Below are 20,414 nucleotides of genomic sequence, written 5' to 3'. Positions count from 1 at the left end.
CTGCATTTTGAGGCAAATATTGTAGGCTATACTTTTACTCTAGAATTATGTGAAAACTTTATAGGCTGTAGCCTACTTCAAAACATAGGCTGCTATACATTAACCTAAATACATTTTGGGCAGATCTACACGCTCACAATGCGTTGCATGCTTGTATAGATCTGCTATTTTCAAAAGATTTTTATGAAACTTGAGATTCTACATAAGGGCACATTTTGATTCTATGGAAATGGAGCAGTTTGCTGAAATTTGCAGATTTCAAAAGAAAACGAATGCTCCATTCCCACTGAAATGCATTGGCAGATTCCGCCCTCATAGGTAGAATATTATCTATTTTCTACATTGCAGTAGGCCTATGTATTGATACTTTTACTCCAGTAAAAAACATGTGTATTTCTTCCAGGCTGCTCCTCTGGGCCTCATCCCATGCGTCTCCACCTCGGAGACACCGCGGATCAAGACGAGGCTCGGAGGAGGAGGAGAGACGCGCGGATCGGGGCTCCGCGGCGCGCCGCGTCCCGCGTGCGCTTTAAAACTAATTGAAAGGGTCCCGCGGCTCGTCGTTCGCATCCGAGGAAGCGAAATGAATCGCCGGACCCCCCGCCGCGAACAAAATCAAAATTTCGGCCTTGGCGAGACCTAACGAGCAATTAAACCGACCCTCCACAACATCATCACAGTCAATCTAAAACCCAAAGCCTCCGTTTTTATTAATATATGAAAGCAAAGAACTAAATGAAAAAATGCAAGTGTGATCTGGGAATAGACTTGACTCTGGAATAACAATCACTGGTGATGATGAATTCACACACACACACACACACACACACGCACGCACGCACGCGCACACACACGCCACACACACACACACACACACACACACACACACGCACACACACACACACACACGCGCGCGGCGTGGGTGTGCGGGGAGACAAAGCCACGATAATCCGATTAGGACCAATTAGGCGTGAGATTCTGCGGCACGAGCTGAAAGCCTGAACAGCACTCTGCGGAGACAGTTATGGAGTTATAGACATCTGGACACTCCCATGGAGGGAGAGAGAGAGAGAGAGAGAGAGAGGGAGAGAGAGAGAGAGAGAGAGAGAGGGAGGGAGGGAGAGAGAGAGAGAGAGGGGGGGGGGAGGGAGAGAGAGAGAGAGGGAGACAGACACACATGGACCCTCCCAGACAGTGTCAGTAGAAGTAGTGTCAGTTCCCAGCAGAGCAGAGAGGTGGTACCCTGCTCCTCTCCTCTCCTCCTCTCAGCATCCTCTCCTCTCCTCTCCGCAGCACATCAGGTAACATTTAGAACTTGTCTCATTTGGACCTGGACATCAGCTGCCACAGCGTCGCTTGCCGATGGCAGCTGGATGTCATGTCTGACAAGGCTTCTTTCTTCGCAATATCTGCTCTTATCATCCTCGGCGAGCGACGGTGTAGGCCTATTGCTATTAGATTGATCAATACAGTGATGGGATGGGATTCTTCCATCTCTCATCTCTGCGCTGTCTAGACGGCTGCTTCGTTATTTATTGTCCCACGCTTATGCAGTAAATGCTGTTTCTTTTATTGTCTCCAGAAGGACCGGTCGGGATTTTTTAAAACTTTTCTCCCTTCTTTCTTTCTTTTTTTCTTTCTTTCTTTCTTTCTTTCTTTCTTTCTTTCTTTTCCCCATGCAGATTTAAATCGGAGACACCGGCGACCGGTCGCTCACAATGTTCTACTTTCACTGCCCGCCCCAGTTGGACGGAGAGTGCTGTCGCTCCAACACCCGTAAGTAGCCTTTTATTTCAATGTTTCGAAAACATTTGCGTTGTTCTGTACTCGAATATAGACTGTCTGAGTGTCTGTCTCTGATGATGGCGTGGAGTGGAGTGAGAGCAGAGGACTTGTTTAGCCTTTATGTAGCCTATTTATTGATGCTCATTTCCACAACATGCATGAAGTCTGATCCCAAAGTTTAGTTTAAACTGTCTGTGTGTGTGTCTCTCTCTCTCTCTCTCTCTCTCTCTCTCTCTCTCTCTCTCTCTCTCTTTCTCTCTCTCTCTCTGTGTGTGTGTGTGTGTGTGTGTGTGTGTGTGTGTGTGTGTGTGTGTGTGTGTGTGTGTGTGTGTGTGTGTGTGTGTGTGTGTGTGTGTGTGTGTTGTGTGTGTGAGAGAGAGAGAGAGAGAGAGAGAGAGAGAGTTTGCTGCTTTTCCCGTTGCTGTTGGTGGTGTGTTTAAGTATTGCCTACCAGTCCAAACGTGCAGTTAATCTATATGATGACAATCAGTGTGTAAATGTCACCTGGTGTGTCGATGGTGACATGGTGGCCTGCGGCCACGAGGCAGCAGAGCAGGACACAGATGTCATGGCTCTTTAAACGGTCACGGCTCTCAACCACATCAACGTGTCATGATTTATTACAACATACAAATACGAAAACACAAATGCTTGTCATTTATTTAGACTATTTGTGTAGACCAATACTCTTTATGTTGGAGCAGGATTATGCTTATTCATGTGTTATGTCTAAAATGTCTAAATAAACTATACATTTCGCTTCAGACTGCTAGCCTAATCAAAATGTAATAATTAGACTGTTATCAAAATAACAATGCCTCTATACATTCTCTAATTGTGTTGATATATTGTAAATTAAGTAGGCCTAATGCAGATTTAACTTTTACTTTTGGTCCATTTGGTTTCATTTTATGCTTTCAAGAGTTAAATATATAAGGATCCATTTGGTTTCATTTGACCAACAGTTAAAGATCATAAGGGTCGTTTGGTCACCAACTCTCCATTGGTTTCTATATGAACTTTGCAGTGAATTCCAGCGGCTTCGCCAACCACGCCCCGGCCGACTTTGACGATGGGTTCCTGCGGAGAAAACAGCGCAGAAACAGAACAACGTTTACACTGCAACAGGTAATATATAACCGCACATTTTTTTGCAGCTAAACCTTAGAAGAATGCCCTTGCTGTCTCAAAAACCAATTAAAGGGCCTGATTTAGCCCATTAAGGTCAAATAATGGTTAGTTCAATGCGAGGCAGACTGGCACCTGTAAAATCCTCAGTCCTAAATGATAGGCTATGGAATCAAAGAAATTGACTCATTTAGCTTAGGCTGCGGCACACTCTTGAGTTCATTGAACACTGCTGATTTTACCGTGTTATGGATTGTAATCAAATTAGGCCTTTCTGAATTGACAGTGAGCTATTGCTATCATTTTTGTGTTCTTTAGCTCCATACTAGCCTAAAGAGCTTCCTTTCTTCGTAGGATAGATAAGGGCCTAATAGGCCTATATTATATAGGCTAGGCCTACAGGTTCCACACGGTGTCCAATGTGTTGAAGACCAAACGATCTCTGGGTTTATCATGTTCTCTGAAAAAAAAAAAAAAAAGAAGTTCAGATGTTTCTCTCAATAATGTCCGCTATAGAGCCTAAATGGTACAATGTAGGCCTATTCAATAAATATGTAAATAAAATAATATAGATAGATAGAATAGGCTATACAATCATGTAAAGTTAAAGTATTAGGCCATAATTGACGTGTGTTTTTCTCCCCCACGCAGTTGGAAGCGCTGGAGGCCGTGTTCGCCCAGACCCACTATCCTGACGTGTTCACGCGCGAGGAGCTCGCCATGAAGATCAACCTGACGGAGGCCCGCGTGCAGGTGCGTGTCTGCGCGCGCGCGCGTGTGTGGGGGTGCCGCGCACACGCGCGCCACAAAGTGTCCCCGACGCACTTTTTTTCTCTCTCCCCTCTCCCTCCCTCCCCCATTTTTTTTTGACCAGAGAGAGGGTAAATTAAGGCACTCTGTCATTCCTGCGATGCACTCTAATAACATCAACATAATGGTGAATATTAGATTAGCTTGATTAATCGGTCATTCATAATTAAACAGCGATAATGTTCCTCGCTAATTTGTCCGCACGTCTCAAAGGTACGAATACATCATCCGTTTGTAGGCTGCTTGCTGGCCTACTCTGTGAAAATGCCGGGTGTTCATTTTATCCGTTTTATAGCAACTCCGAGATGTGCGTGCAAAATATGGAACCAAAGGGGGCCCGAGTGCACTTGGTTCCATTTTTGGTGCCATTTATGTTCACTCTCAGACAGGCACACACATAGACATCAAAGGGGGCTCGAGCCCCTGCCCTTTTATCCGTCTGTAAAAAGTGCCCTCTCCAGACCATGAATGCAGTTTTTACTATGGTGAAAGAAATTGATAATGCTTAGTTCAGTGTGGTATCAAGCACCGAAAATAGCCGACCTCCAAGCTCACAAAGTTGTTGGAGATTGGAGGTCTGCTATTTTCGATATTTTCAGCCAAAAGGCCTTTTTAGAAATTCCTGCCCCTGCCTCTCTAATATTCTCTGCACGTCCCAGCTCTTGGAGTTTAGTATAGGGGGGAGAAGGGGCAAAAAAAGTGTATGCGTGCACGCTGCCGCGGGCCCGCGCGCGCACCTCCCAAATTCGCCAATTTATATTCCTGCTCCGTGCACACCGTGCGCGCTGCTGCAGCTGCACATATGCGCCCGTTATAAACTTGGGCCAGAGATGTAATTAAGTTATGATGTCCTGGATGTAATTTCCCTGCATTCCCAGATTTGCTTTTGGGTTTTTGTTGCAGCCACAGCGCGAGATCTAATTGTGGGGAAATATAATAGTTTTGCCTTTTGTTCCCCTGGGTCATCTTACTATCGCTTAAACCCAATGGCGAGGGCTGATAATGGAATCCGGGCGCTGTAAATTAGGGATTGTAAACAAATTATTCCCCCTCCTTAATCCGATTACCACATTCCTATTATTAAATCTGAACATGAATCCACAACCGGTCCCCGTGTATATGCAGGGGGGGGGGGGGGGGGGATATTAATCCATGTAGGCCTAGAATTATTGAAGACTATTGAAAAATAGCAGATATACAAGCTCACAGCGCGGCACTCGCTATTTTTGAAAAAGTTGCAAAAAATTTGTGCAAATCTTTAAATATATGTTTTTAAAGCGAGCGTTTGTAACTCAAATTTTGCTTCGGGGTGGTCCCTGGAACTAAATATTTTGAGATGGGGGTCCGTGGCCAAATACATATCATTTTGGGGGTCCTTCACATGAAAAAGTTTGAGAACCACTGACATAGAAACATGGGTTTTTCAAAAAACCTCAGAAGGATTCAAAAGACACATACAGAATCTGGTCAAAAAACGGGTAAAAATTCTCACAATTTTTCAAAAATAGCTGATCTACAAGCTCGCTGCGCGGTGGCACTCGGTGCCGCGCTGTGAGCTTGTATATCTGCTATTTTTCAACAGTTAAAGCATAAAATAACGACACGCAATGATGCGTGCCCCGGTCTAAACGGCTTAAACTTACATTATTATTAGAAAATAAATTTCCCTTTCTGTTGTAGTGTTGTTGCCTCCCCCCCCTCCTTCCTTCCCCTCCACCCCCCCCCTTTTGTAAAGTGTCAATGGGGCCTCCCCCGCATTAAGAGCGACCCGGGCAAATTGAGATTAATGGAGCAATTATAACCCATTCAGAGACGGCGAGGGCGCGACTTCTCGCTGGAAGGTGCAGGGGTGAGATAAGTCCATTCGTCGCATTGTTGTCCTGTCGTCCCTCTCTCTCTCCCTTTATGCCCAGTGAATGCCGGGGCGTTTTGTTTGCCTGTTGACATCATTTTATACACCTCGCGCCTTACAATAGGCAGGGTGTCTGTACAATGGGAGGGTGTCTCCTTCTTCCAATCCCCAATCCCAATGCACGCACAAGAGCCAGAGCCCGGTCTGATTCGAACCCCGCTCCATTCATTCTCTCTCACACACACACACACACACACACGCACACACACGCACACACACACACACACACACACACACACACACACACACACACACGCACACACACACGCTAGCTCAAACACGCCGCCGACCGTGATTAATGCGTGCACGAGCGCGCTCTTAATCGAATCTGATGTTGTCAAACAATCACTAAATAGGGAAATAAACGACTTCATCATGGCTCGCTCTCTCTCGGGCAGCGCGACTGTCAGTGGGAAGTCATTAAAATATGATAATGAAAAATTGCTCAATTAAATGTTGTTATAGGCAATGACCTTCATTCAATTAAGATACAAGAACTTGGTTGCTGTATATACTTATACGTTCTCCTCCCTTGCTGGCACTCTCGGACGACAAGTTCTGGTCTGGAGAAGTCACAGCCCGGGCTGTGTTGGGAAGTTATACTGAGGCAGACGTTTAAACATCACATCAAAAACCTTAGGACCCTAGGATTATATGTATTTGACCGCGGACCCCCATCTCAAAATATATTGTTCCAGGGATCAAGAGAAAGGGAGATTTGTGCTACAAATGTTTGCTTTAAAAATATATACATTCAACGATTTGCACCCGTTTTCACGATTTTTCAAAAATAGCAGATCTACAAGCTCGCAGCGCGGCACTCGGTGCCGCGCTGTGAGCTTGTATATCTGCTATTTTTCAATAATTAGAAGCATAAAATAATGGTTAAAGTGGTTAAAATCTAACGTGACATATAGGTCTAGACTCTAAATGGCTTTTAACTCTAAGAATGTACAAATGTATACGCAAATGGACTCATTTGTACATTCTCAGAGTTACGATTCAATACAGTTGCTTGACAGCTCTTGTCTGATGACATAAAGATGCAGTATTTGGCTCGTCTTGTGGACAGAGATGTCCCGTTTATTTCTTATGAAGTACGTATCAGCATTTATCAGCGCACCCTCATTTATTAGCTAAAAAAAAAAGCTTATCATTTAAACTGTTACAGGAAACAAAAGGAAACAAACACGACCGAAACGGGACAAAAACGATTCAGAATAACGGAGAAATAAATCACCGGACGTAATTAGATTAGCACGTTTTTTTTTTGTGCTCAAGAGAATATAACGGAATGTAATTTACTTGTGGAACTCCCCTCCGGACATAATTGAATCAGGTCCTTTTCTTTTTTACTTTACCGTATAATTTGTATTTATTTATTCATATCGTCACTGTCCAGCCGAAACCTTGTATCTCCCAAGTTTAACATTTGCATGTTTTTATGTAAATGAAAGCCCTGCCTCATCATGCAAGACTGTCACACAAAACTAGTGAAAATAGCCGATCTACAAGCGAGGCGTTGTGTGCTTGTAGATCGGCTATTTTCACTAGTTTATAAAAATTTTAAAACGATAAATACAAAACGAACGCTTTTGGACATACAAGGTTTCCACCCGACAACGACGATTTATTTATTCATGTGTGTGTGTGTTTCTTTAAATCCAGGTGTGGTTCCAGAACCGCAGAGCTAAGTGGAGGAAGACGGAGCGCGGCAGCGGGGACGCTGACGGAGCCAAGGAGCAGATGAGCGAGGGGGGGGGCCCCTCCCAGCCGCAGCCTCAGCACCCAGGGGTCCCCCGTGGACCCCAGCCGCAAGCACAAAGACCCTCTGGACAGCATGCAGCAGAGGTGAGGCGACACACGCGCACACACACACACACAGCGGGAACACTGAAATCGTCTCTATTAAAAAATTTCTTCTAAATCAAGGGTCTTCAACAGGGGGTCCGGGACTCCTAGGGGGTCCTCAGAGTTATTACACGGGGTCCTCCAAATCGTTGAGTGATATATTTATATATATATATTATTTTATATTAACTACTTGAGCCCTAGTGTCCATATTCTGAGAAATGTAGCCAGGGATTCGCAGCGCGAGGCGTTGTGAGCTTGTAGATCTTCTATTTTTGGCAAAGAGCTTTGGTGTGTATTGGGTAAAAAGAGCAGACTAAGTACAGAGTAAAAAGTATTGGTGGTTCAAGTGGTTAAATATCTGAAAACACAAATTGACATGATAATTTTGCTGTCAAATGATATGGAACTATATGGAATGTATGAACAGGTTGTGGGGGTCCCTGCTCCATCTACGGTATTTCTCAACTAAGGGGTCCTTGGCCTGAAAATGTTGAAGACCCCTGTTCTAAATACTAACAGCTTTCTTAAAAAACAAACAAAAAAACATGTTTCTATATCAGTGGTTTGATTGATTGACTGAAGTCTCTATTAGAGGTTTGCATAGGAAAGGGTACATATGATTTGATTTAATTTGATCTTTATTTATCTTGAACAAATAAAAACAAAGTACAGAAAACTCTATACGTCACCATCATCATCAAAATTACAAAACAACCACTTTTTTTAAGGGACAGAGAAGAAAACACTTATCTTGTCCAGCCTCCCCCCCCCCCCCCCCCCCCAAAAAAAAACAATTCATTAACTCTAAGCCTTGCCATTCATTTCAGTGATTTTCTGAATTGACTCTACATGGTTCTCATCGTGGTTCTCTAATATTCTCTGTATCGTTCCAATTTTAGCCCAAGCGCCCCGTTGCCAACAAAGGGCATTTTGGTATTGCATCTGAAATGGCTTGGAGAGATTTGGTGGAGACTGAGAGGGAAAAAAGGAGGGGACCAAATATAGACCCCTGGGGGACTCCAGTCAATGAGATATATAGTGTTTAAGTTGTTTCAAAGAAAGAAAGAAAGAAAGATAAAATTATAATAATCACACCCAGTGTGAAGTGATCAGTACCTTTTGTGAGTTCATTTCATTATGTCCCACGAAGCTTGGCCAATGCCAGGCTTTGCAGGACGGACATATGGACGGACTGACATTCACACAAAGCAAATGTAGGAGCGTTCAAAAAGGAAAGAAGTGAGATAAACGAGACAGTGGCTAATGACAGCACGGCTTCCCCGTGGATCTATAACATCCTTCCGATATTGATGTCAGTCTTGGCCAAGTGAACATATAGAGGGGCGGTGTACCTGAGAATGTGGATGTAATATTTCGAAAGATGTTCACAAGAATTTGGTGCTGATTGATGTAGTTTGATGTGATTTCTTCTCTGGGACCCCAATTTATACTGTAGAAATGTTCTGTTTATTTAACTCTGAGAGGATGGAACTAAACACGCGCACACACGCGCACACACACGCACACACACACACACACACACACACACACACACACACACACACACACACACACACACACACACACACACACACTTCTAGACGGCTACCTCCTAGGTGCCACAACGTAAATATCTATTTGTATTGTAATTTGTTTACTCTTGTGTGGTGCGATGTATGCTTGAGCAAGGCACTTTATCCCCCAACTGCTCTAGTGTAGCTACTCAGAGAATGTTGGACTGTGTGTGTGTGTGTGTGTGTGTGTGTGTGTGTGTGTGTGTGTGTGTGTGTGTGTGTGTGTGTGTGTGTGTGTGTGTGTGTGTGCGTGCGTGCGTGCGTACGTACGTGCGTGCGTGCGTGCGTGCACCCAGAGCATTGCTATAGAATTACAATAAATGCAGTGAACCCTGTGTCTGATTAAATGAGAGTGCATCTGACTGCGTTAAAAGACACTGATCCCGATGGGATCCCTTGCTGATTTAATCCTATATTAACTTCTAGCACCTCAAACATGACAAGACTGGAGATACCACACATGCTAAACTCCGAAGCACTCGGCTCACCCTCACCTTGTTTCATTGATCTATTCACCGGCTTCAAATGCTTCAATTCGATTTTGTAAAACGTTCAGCTTGTAGATGGACTATTTTCGCCATTCATTGTACTTCATTGTCAAGTATAAATTGGTTGGATTAACAAAAGGAATGAATATGTATGTGCATTGTGTACAGTATTATCGTCACTGTCGGGCGGAAACCTTGTATCTCCAAGTTTCAAATGTGTACGTTCTTTCGCTAAGTAAAGCCCTGCTTCATCATACAAGGCCATCGCACAAAAGTAAAAAGTAGTGAAAACAGCAGATCTACAAGCACACAACGCCACGCAGCGTGAGGCGTTGTGTGCTTGTAGATCGGCTATTTTCACCAGTTTAAATGACTTTTAAAATGATAAATGCAAAACAAACGGTTTTGGACATACAAGGTTTTCACCCGACAACGATGATATGGATAGTGGAAAAACCCATTGATGTGGTTCTCTCTCATGGCAGCATGAACAGGACGGTGGGTCCTGGAGGTCCTTTCTTCCCGGAACGCTGCTCACTCTGCCACGTACGCCCAGGCCCTGTCCCAAGGTCGCCACGCTCAAAGGTAAAACCAGTCTTGATGACCACCTGTTGTTGAACCCAATAGGCCCAGCATTCCCTATTCTGGGGGGAAGATTCACTAAAAGAAAATGCAGATAGATCTACAAGTTTCAGAACGCATCGCGAGTTGGCTTTGTAGATTGGCTTAATTTGGCAGAGATTTGGTGTAGAGGGATGAAATAGCACAGTGTTTCTCTAATGGGGTACGTGTTCCCTAGGGGTACGCAGGGTACTGCAGGGGGTACGTGAGGGGAAAAAAAACTAGAAAATGGGAATATGTATTTTAGTGTTATGGTCAATGATAGAACATTGACAGGCTCTGTGCTGTAAATTGTAGAACCAAGTTACATCAACATCTTGACTACTTGCCATTATGCTGTTTTATTTTGAAAATATTGGTATTGGAACTGGACTTTTGATGTAAACTTTTCTAAGCAAAATGCTGTATAGTCAGGGGAAGGGGGTACTCAGCTTCAGAAATCAGTATAAGGGGTAAGGGGTACTGCAGCCAAAATTCAAGTTTACTAAGTATTGGGGGTTTAAGTAGGCTTGGCAAGGCTAATGTATTTGTAGAGCACATTTCAACAGCAAGTCAATTCCGAGTGCCTGACACAAAACATCAAGTAAAGGAAACACATTATAAGATATCATTTGAATTCATTAAAAAGGAGGAAAAAAATAAGTGTCCTCAATAGGAAACACTTAGCCTACCTGTGACACAGAGAAAAAACACAATATCGTCGCTGTCGGGCAGAGACCATATTTTAACCTTTTGTGCAGAAGCGTCAATTGGGTATTGGCTACAGCGCCTTCGCACGCGTGCAAGACACCAGTCATGTTGCCATACCTTAGCTTTTGCTGAACTGACGCCACTGCTTTTGTGTTCCTTTCGTAAATGAATGCTTTGCTTTCCACCCGACAGGGACGAGATAAAAAGGACAATGGAAAGTAAAAAAAATAAATACAGTGGGGAGGACAGTGGTGACAACAATTAGGCCTGTTCAGGGGTCATCGCCATGCTTGCTTGTGGAGGACATTTTTGTCAAAACTCCATGTTTTGCCACAGACATACAGAGACCATAACAGGTCTGTAACTCGGACAGTGTTCAAATGAAACCACACTGGTTTCATTTGAGCACTGTCAGAGTTATGGGAGTCCTTGCAAATAAAACGTTTGATAACCACTAGTACTAGTGGACTCCTAATGTGCCAGAGTGTCGTAAATATTCTGAATCCTGTAGAACAAGGGTTTTCAACAGGGGGTTCGGGACCCCCAGGGGGTCCTCAGAGTTACTACAGGGGGTCCTCCAAATCTTTGTGCGACATATACTTTTTTCTCCTTTTTTATATTAATCACTTGAACCCTAGCGTCCATATTCGGAGAACCTTTACCAAAAATAGTAGATCTACAAGCTCACAACGCCTCGCCGCGCAAAGAGTTGTGAGCTTGTAGATCAGCTATTTTCGGCAAAGAGCTTTGGTATAGAGGGAAAAAAAGACAAGAGTACACTAAGTACAGAGTGAAAGGTCAAGTTTATCAAGTTTATTAATTGACAGTTCAAGTAATTAAATATCTGAAAACACAAATTGACATGAATCCAAAAAACAATGATGATTGTGCTGTCAAACAATGAAACTACATGGAATCTATGAGAAGGTTGTGGGGGTCCCTGCTCCATATCTCCCTCAACTAAGGGGTCCTTGGCCTGAAAATGTTGAAGACCCCTGCTGTAGAATACATTCAGTAATGATCACAATAAGAACATTACAATGGTATGTACAAAAGAAAATCAAAGCTTTGCCACGGACACATTGATGACCCCTGGGCCCGGTTCGATTCCTGCAGCTCCGTTTGTCTTTTCGTTTCCCCCGCTAGGCGGTGGCCTGTGCTCCTGCTGCGTGCCCGACCCCATGGGCCTGTCCTTCCTGCCCCCCTACGGCTGCCAGGGCAACCGGACGGCCAGCGTGGCCGCGCTGCGCATGAAGGCGCGCGAGCACTCGGAGGCCGTGCTGCAGTCCGCCAACCTCGGCTTAGGAGGAGGAGGAGGGGGACCCCTGTCTGGGGCCGTCGGCGTCGGCTGCGGCGTCGTCTCCGGACCCGGTGTGTTAATGGCCAGGCCCGCGGTGGTGGGGGGTCCCGTCGCCATGGAGCTGTCCGGAGCCGCGGGTGGCAGAGCGGGAGGCGGGGACGGCGGCAGCAGCGCCAGTCCCGGACCGGCCGCCAACAAGGCTCCCGACAAACACCCTCACTGTCCTCACTGTCCCAAGGACCCGCAGGAGAAGAAGTAAAATGGACTGGTGTGGAATGGATATAATGATTGCTTAAATCAGTTGATTCTCAAACTTTGAAATTTCAAGGTCTCCCCTTTAACTCTGACAGTGTACAAATGGGGACCAAATGGACCCTGACGGGTCCATTTGGTCCCATTTGTACACTGTCAGAGTTGCAGACCTCTATGGGTCAATTTGGAACCCTCTAAAGGAACCCACAAGTCCCTGGAATCCACTTTGAGAACCACTGGCGAGATCTCAATCTTTTTATTATTATTTCAAGAACCCCCCAGTTTGATATGCAGGCCACGGAGACCAGTTTGATATATATATACTTTTTCTTTTCTCTGGGACCCTAATCTATATACTGTAAAAAATCAAATGTGTTCATTTAACTCTGAGAGGGTACAAATGGAACCAAATGGACCGGTTCCAAACTGTCCATGTCGGTTCCATCTGCGCCCTCTCTCAGAGGTACAGAACCACCCTGATGGTCCCGGGACACAACGTTGAAAAACGGTGGTTGGAATCGACGGTGTGACGGTGCCCTGCTTCTCATCCCTGTCTGCTCCTTAGAAGAAATAAAAGCACAATAAATGCTCCCGACTTGGGAACAGACGTCGTCTCGTCGCTCGCGACGTGATGCACAGACACACATATTCCCTTTTCTATATGAAACTGTGTGAATTGAAATGCTTTGTGAGACTCGCCGAACACGGGGCGACGTGGTTTGTCCCCCATAGAAAAGCACAAGTGCGGTTTGACGCCGACCTCCATCCTCCATCCTCCATGGACTCTTGGACACTTTGTTTGTTGGATGAAAATATAAATACTTATGTGTGCGTGTGGAACAAAAGACGTCAAACCCCGATCTGATAATGTGAATAATAATCCTCATACGGTTTGTATCAATCTCTCACGATGAAGAGCACATGTGATTCTTCAAAATAAGGAACGTGATCCCGTTGCCAGCCTTTTCTCTCTCCCCCTCAAAATACAACAAATGGTTCTGTTCGTTAATGCATGTAAAACTCTTTAAGTGTATAGTGCTGATGGTACAATATTCCGGATTCGATGGGGAGTCTGCTGGCAATCGCGTTTGTGCCATTGGGTCACTAATGGGGCTCTCAAACAATCATCTCATTTTTCACCCCCTTTCTTTTCTTATTTTGACAGTGGAAGTGCACTTTAATATTAATCAAGGCATATTGTAACGTAAATGTGCGCGTGAGCCATGAGTCCCGTATATGTTTCGCCTACGACCCATATGGTCCGAAGCATACTTTACTTTTATGAGCAGAATCTATGACGGTTCGGCTCTGTCTAAACTGCAATATGACGTCATTCAAAGGTTCGGGGGGGGGGGGGGGGGGGGTGGGGGGGGGGGGGGGGGGGGGGGGGGGGGGGGGGGGGGGGGAGGGGGGGGGCGGGTACAGTCATTAATTCGGCTGTTTGGTGCTGCCGAGATTTTGTGACTCCCCGAACCGAACCGAAATAAATTGGGCTCTAAAAGTGGAGTATACAGCGGCCCTTTAGGTGAACTCGGAGCAGACTGCAGGTGTCAAATTCACGCCTGATCACCGAACACACCCCATCTGCGAGTTCGACAACCCCCGTGGGCTTGCAGATCGGCTATTTCCGCTGGAGCAGCGCCGCGCGGCCCGAGTTACAAATGAGGCATTAGCCGCGTCTGCGGCGCTGGCAGACAGGCGACACCCTGTGACACGTTCTTTAAAACAATTAAAGATGTAGTCGCTCATGTTCCTCTCCTGTTGCCTCTCGCTCCAGCCATCTGTTCTGCTACATTATTTATCAACTTCCCTTAAAGCCGGCAGAGGAGGGCAATCGCGGCTCTTATTATTTATTTACTTTCAGGAGCGCTCTCTCTCCCTCCCTCTCTCACTCACTCACCTCTTTAATGAATTCCATTAAAACGTATGAAGCATGCTATTTATTGATGTTGGAACTTATATTTATGAAATACATCTTTCTTCACCGTGTGAAGGCCTCCTCCATGCTGTAGCTGATCAGCCTGTGGTATACATTTATTTATCAATCGATTCATTCCTAATAAACGTCTTTTTTCCTCCTCTTTGTCGTTTGGAATGGACTCTTTGAATAGGCCTATAAACGGCGTCTTCAGCCGGTCATATTGAGAACACTTATAAGCACAGCGGCTATGGAGCGCAGGACCAGTAGTAGTCGGGGAGCTGATTCAATTTGCGTCCTTGAGGGTTTTCAGGAAATTACTTTTGATAGTCAATAACACAATTAAGTAAACTACACACACACATTATCATGAATAATTGATCAGAAATTATGTATTACCACGAAGTACCGGCTCAATAATTGATGAAGAGACACCCCGGTGACACGGGGGAGGGAGATAATGTCAGAAGTCGTGCCTGGTGGTAACAACGAGTGTACCGTCGTTGTCGGGTGGAAACCTTGTATGTCCAAAACCTTCCTTTTTTTGTTGACGTTTCAAAAACGATTTGACAAATGGTTTGAATAATAGCAGATCTACAAGCACACAACGCCTTGCGGCGCGAGGCGTTGTGTGATTGTAGATCGGCTATTTTCACTGGTTTTGTGCGACGGTCTCGTGTGATGAAGCAAGGCTTTGCTTTACGAAAAAACATGCAAATCTGAAACTTGGAGATACGAGGTTTCCGCCCGACAACGACGCACTGAACCCGACCTTTAAGTGTCTGTATGTACTGTCTGTCTCTCTCTCTCATCCATCCATCCACCCATCCATCCACCCATCCATCCATCCATCATCCATCCATCCATCCTTTTTTTAAACCAACATGCATGCTGTAAATAATCTGTAAATAATAAACTAATAAAGTAAGTTATGGTATTTTTTTAAGAATTGTATTTCGTTGACATTCCAGTGTCAGACAAACGGGATAATATATATATATATATATATATATATATATATATATATATATATATATATATAAATATATTTTTTTAATAAGTCACAATACACTTTAAACAGACTAAGACTAAAAGACTACAAGATTATTATTATTATTTTTTTTTTCCAACAATTTCAGAAGACTAAAACTAAGACTGTAAAAATTAACACTGCAATGAAATCAAAGCCAAATACATCTCTTATGTATGGTTTAACAGGCAGTAGAAGACAACGACTTGTTCAGAATTATGTGCTTATATTTAGCCCAAAAAACATATCCTAAAAGACAAAGACTAAAAGTCTAAGACTAATCCCAAAAGACTAAGAATAAGACTACAATTTTTTTATATTTAATAGACTAAGACTAGACTAGACAAACACATTTTGGAAGACTAAGGACACGACTAAGACTAAATGGTGTGTTATTCAAAAGACTAAGGGCTCTATTATGATCCAGGTCTTATGCCTTAACTTCTTTGCCTTTTCTTTTACTATATAGACATATTCTTTTTATATTTCAAATAGCTGATCTGCAAGCTCACAGCGTGCAGATGTAGATCAGCATTTGAAGTATTTAAAAATGTTTTTCAAAATAGTAGAAAAAAGGCAAAGAAGTTAAGGCATAAGGCATAAGACCTGGATCATAATAGAGCCCTAAGACTAAATCAAAATTAGCTGAAAGAATTAACACTGGAGCCAGCAGGAAATCCTTTTGTTTTCTCCTTCACTTCATAGAATAATTACAGTTATAGCCTCAGCTATGGCATGCAGAAGGTGTGCTATACAATCATGTCCCAAAACATTGTTAATAGCATTGTGAATAAAACCATTTCGGTTTATGAGAGAGAGCACCGCGAGCCTCGTGACATGCCAGTTAACGATAACGAATCTGCTCCAAAAAAAAAAAGTACCAGTGAATGCAATGAATCCAGCCAGCTCACACAAAAGCCGTATAAAAACACATTTCAGTCTCTCTCTCTAAAAAAAAAAAAAAAAAAAAAAGAATACAGCAGTTTTTGGAATTGAATCATTAGCCAAAACAAAGGATGCGGAAGTTTTAATGACTCCGATCATCATTAAGTTTGGGGGGGGGGGGGGGGGGGGCCCTAATTCACCGCTTTAATATTTCATAAACAAGTCAAGTTGGTGTTGACATTCAGCTGTGCATGTGGCATCATTGATAATTTTCTGTCACCTAAAAAAAAGCGAGAGACAAGTCCTGAGGCGGTTTTGTGGAGCATTGTTATATCAAATTAGCTGGAGAACAGCCAGAAAAGCAGACAAACAGGGAGAATGTGGAAGGACAGCAGTTGAACTGTGTTCTTACAGTGGTGGCTAATGGGCTTCTTTTGTTGCAGTAATGAAATATTTTTGCGGGGCTGAAGAGAAACATGTTCTGTAACACTGAGGTCTAGTGCACGCTCACATGCTCCCTCTCTCTCTCTGTCTCTCTCTCTGTGTGTGTCTCTCACACACGCACGCACGCACGCACACACACATGCACGCACGCTCACACGCACGCATACATGGACACAGTGATGTACACAAATAAAGACACCGTAGTTACATGTGACAGTATGCAAACACGTAAATGCGTCTTTGGGTGTATCTATGGATGTAGACTGTTAATATTTACAGTTAGTTATTGAATAACACACAATTAGTTTAGTCTTAGTCGACTAATGCAGTGTTAATTTTGACAGGAAAGATTTAGTATTAGTCTTTTGAGTAACACACCATTTAGTCTTAGTCTTCTGAGAGGATTTAGTCTTGTCTAAGTCCACTAAATATCAAGTCGACTAAATATCAAAATCTTTTTAGTCTTAGTCTAAATATCAAGTCGACTAAATATCAAAATCTTTTTAGTCTTAGTCTAAATATCAAGTCAACTAAATATCAAAATCTTTTTAGTCTTAGTCAACAAAATTAACTAGATGTAGACACACGCACGCACGCACGCAGGCACGCACGCACACACACACCTTTCTCAAGGTCCTGGGTCAGCAGAGGGCCATGAAGGCATCCGCCTGTCGTCATCACGGCTGCTTTTAATTCCTGCGTCAGAAAGACATCGATAACCCAATCAATTAGAATCAATTAGGCACTTTCTCTGAATGGAGATAATACCAACGTTGCATATTATCTTAATGCAGCGTGTAATGCACCTGACTGCTGTCTATACCCAGTGGTGTGGAGTAACTTAGTACATTTACTTAAGTAGCCTACTGTGCATGTACAATTTTTAGGCATTTGTATCTCAATTTCCAATTTTCAAAAGCCTACTTTTACTTCTACTCCACTACATCTCGGATCCAAATATTGTACTTTCACTCCTGTACAATTATAGGAAGACTTAATTTACTAGTTACTTTACAGATATAAATGATTATATTATAAAACATACATTAATCCACTTTAGCCCAATTTTATATTTTTTATACCTCATCAGCCGTAAGCCAGATGGAGGCAAGAGCCAACTCCTTCATCCGCAAATGGCTCGGACTGCCACAGTGTTTCTCAGCAGCTGGCCTATACGGTCGGAATTCACTACAGCTACCCCTGAAATCCATCACCCTGGGCTACAGGCAGGAGAAGTCAAGACTGGTGATGGAACTATAAGGGACTACGCCGACAGGACAGTTTCAGAAGCAAACGCCAGAGTAGCGACTGGTAGGGACATGTGGGCATTTGGACGAGTGGGCACCTGGAAAAGTAGGCACTTAGGGGTGGAGATATCTGGGCACCAGGGGCACCTGGACAACTGGACGAGTGGGCAGCTAAATTAGGATTGCCCACATGTTCTTAGTGCCCAGATGTCCCACCATTTCCTGCATTTGAGGTATACCTTTTTTTGGGGGTGGGTAACATAGATCCTTTTTTGGTTAAGCGGGGAACATAGAACCTTTTTTGGTGGAGGGTGGGTGGAGAACATAGAACCTTGTTTGGGGGGGAAGTGGGGAACATAGAACCTGGAACATACAATCCTGCGGGACCATCAATGCCTGCATTTCCTGTCAGGATTTAAAGCAGTCCTAACACAGGGTGGACTCACGTGGCGGCATGACCAAGTGCTCAGGAAGCTGTCAGAGGTGCTGGAGAGTCAGTCGGCGGGAGGCAAATGATCCATGAGTCCATCGGTGAAAACAGTGCTGCTGGTTGAGTTGACGGTGCCATGGGAGGAGGGACTGGAGGCTGCCTATGAAAGGAAGTTGGCGAAATATGCGGACGTGGTGGCAGAGTGCAGGGAAAGCGGTTGGACCGCGAGGACATACCCGTGGTGGAGGTGGGAGCCAGGGCTTTTGTTGGCAGCTCCACGTCACGATTACTCAAAGACGCGGGGCCCTCAAAGATGTGGGAGCCAGACTGAGCAAAGCCTGCACCAAACAACTCTCTGAGGAAGCAGAGAAGCCACTGGCTTTGGCTGAGGCGACGAGGCAAAACTTGGTGGGGGAACATCAAGATAAGTTGTGCTGCAGGGAGTGCCCTGTGCACTGCCCCGCCACCGGGAGATGTTCTGGATTAAAGGTCTTATGACATCAAAAATACATTTTTTTTTTAAATTCTTAGGCTTTCTTTTTCATGTTTCCTGACCTCAGTTACACCAAAGAAACCTGACCTTTCAACATTCAGTGATTTTTCTGTAATCTGTAGTTTTTTTTAATAATTAGGGTCAGAAAGGTGAGTTTATTTGTCTCTGGACGTACGCATCATCATCCAGGGGAGGGTGTGGTTGTAGGGGAAGGTGTTTCACCTTTGCAGTTACTTTACCTTGTGTTTGCATCGGTCCAATGCACCATTTACCATTCACCACTTTGGTTGTTGAGTTCACCCTCCCCTACAACCACACCCTCCTCTGGATCATGATGCGTACATCCAGAGGCAAATGAATTCACTTTTCTGAGCCTAGTAATTCAAAAAACGACTACAGAAAAACCACTGAATGTTGAAAGTTCAGGGTTTTTTTTTACGTATACTGAGGCCAGGAAAAAAAATGAAGGAATGTAGGAATGCAACAAATACAAAAAAATATTATTGAACTCAAGTCTCCATGGCATGAGTAATCAATAGGGGGAAAAAAGTAAATTGAGGGGTGAACTACTCCTTTAAACTAGCGACTGTAAGCATAAAGTATTTATGACAATGTCTATTAAGGTAATAAATCAAGCGTAAAGTTCGTCAAAAACCCATCCACTTGAATATGGAGCATTATTCTTTCTGACACCATGGCACTGAGGAAACAGCAAAACTAGTGGCCATTCATATGAACTTTCTCAAGCAAGTACCAACAGCTGGGTGACCTTAGCCTGGGGCCAGCCTATATACTAATGCAGCTAACTAACTGCAGTATCTACCATTCCCTCCTTGTTTTAACATGGCTGGGATGTCTAGCTCAGCTATAGGGTGACCTACCTTCAAGTGGTGCTATTGAGAGAGACGCATGCACGCATTCACGCATGCACGCACGCACGCACACACGCACACACGCACACACACACACACACACACACACACACACACACACACACACACACAAGGAATGACAAGCCTAGTGCTTATGTCAACAAGTCAAGAGACACACACACACACACACACACACACAAGGAAAGGGGGGCTTCCGCGCTGTGAGCTTGTATATCTGCTATTTTGGAGCACTGCCTGCCGCTCCAACATTTGGCTGAGTGCCTATGTATGTTTGTATGAGTAGGCTACGGCAACACCAGCTGCAGCGACCCAGCCGGTTCTGTTGAGCAGATAAAAATATCCACAAATTCAAGTCTCTATGGGGTCAGTGATCGATAGGAAAAAAAAGTGTATTTTTTGGGTGAACTATCCCTTTAACTTTAAAGCGTACAGGTGGAACCAAATGGACCCACGTTGAGAACCAATGTTCTAAAACAGTGGTTCTCAACCATGTGGTCCGAGGACCACCAGTAGTGGTATACTTGAGAGGGTTCCAGGTGGTCCCCGGGCCCCAGCTAAATGATGGAGAGTTGGTAACCAAATGGAACCAAATGGACAAATTTTACTCTTGCCAAGAGTTAGGTTATTGTTAAAAATTTGCATTACTTAATTCACAATAAG

General features: G+C 44.1%; 1 protein-coding gene across 1 annotated transcript; it reads left to right on the top strand.

Annotated features, from left to right (window-relative positions):
- Window positions 1-1,718: 1,718 nt before the first annotated feature.
- On the top strand, window positions 1,719-12,421 carry drgx (dorsal root ganglia homeobox; the record flags this gene model as incomplete). Its single annotated transcript, XM_080740793.1, is given in 9 exon segments — window positions 1,719-1,776; window positions 2,813-2,913; window positions 3,565-3,666; window positions 7,304-7,393; window positions 7,395-7,486; window positions 10,037-10,075; window positions 10,077-10,119; window positions 10,121-10,136; window positions 12,009-12,421. Coding segments are annotated over 9 exon segments (954 nt in total).
- Window positions 12,422-20,414: the final 7,993 nt, after the last annotated feature.

The sequence above is a fragment of the Nannobrachium achirus genome, assembly GCF_963921795.1.
Source record: "Nannobrachium achirus genome assembly, chromosome: 13".
NCBI lineage: Eukaryota > Metazoa > Chordata > Actinopteri > Myctophiformes > Myctophidae > Nannobrachium > Nannobrachium achirus.
Note: the sequence above shows the minus strand (reverse complement) of the source record. Positions and strands in the feature narration are given on the sequence as shown.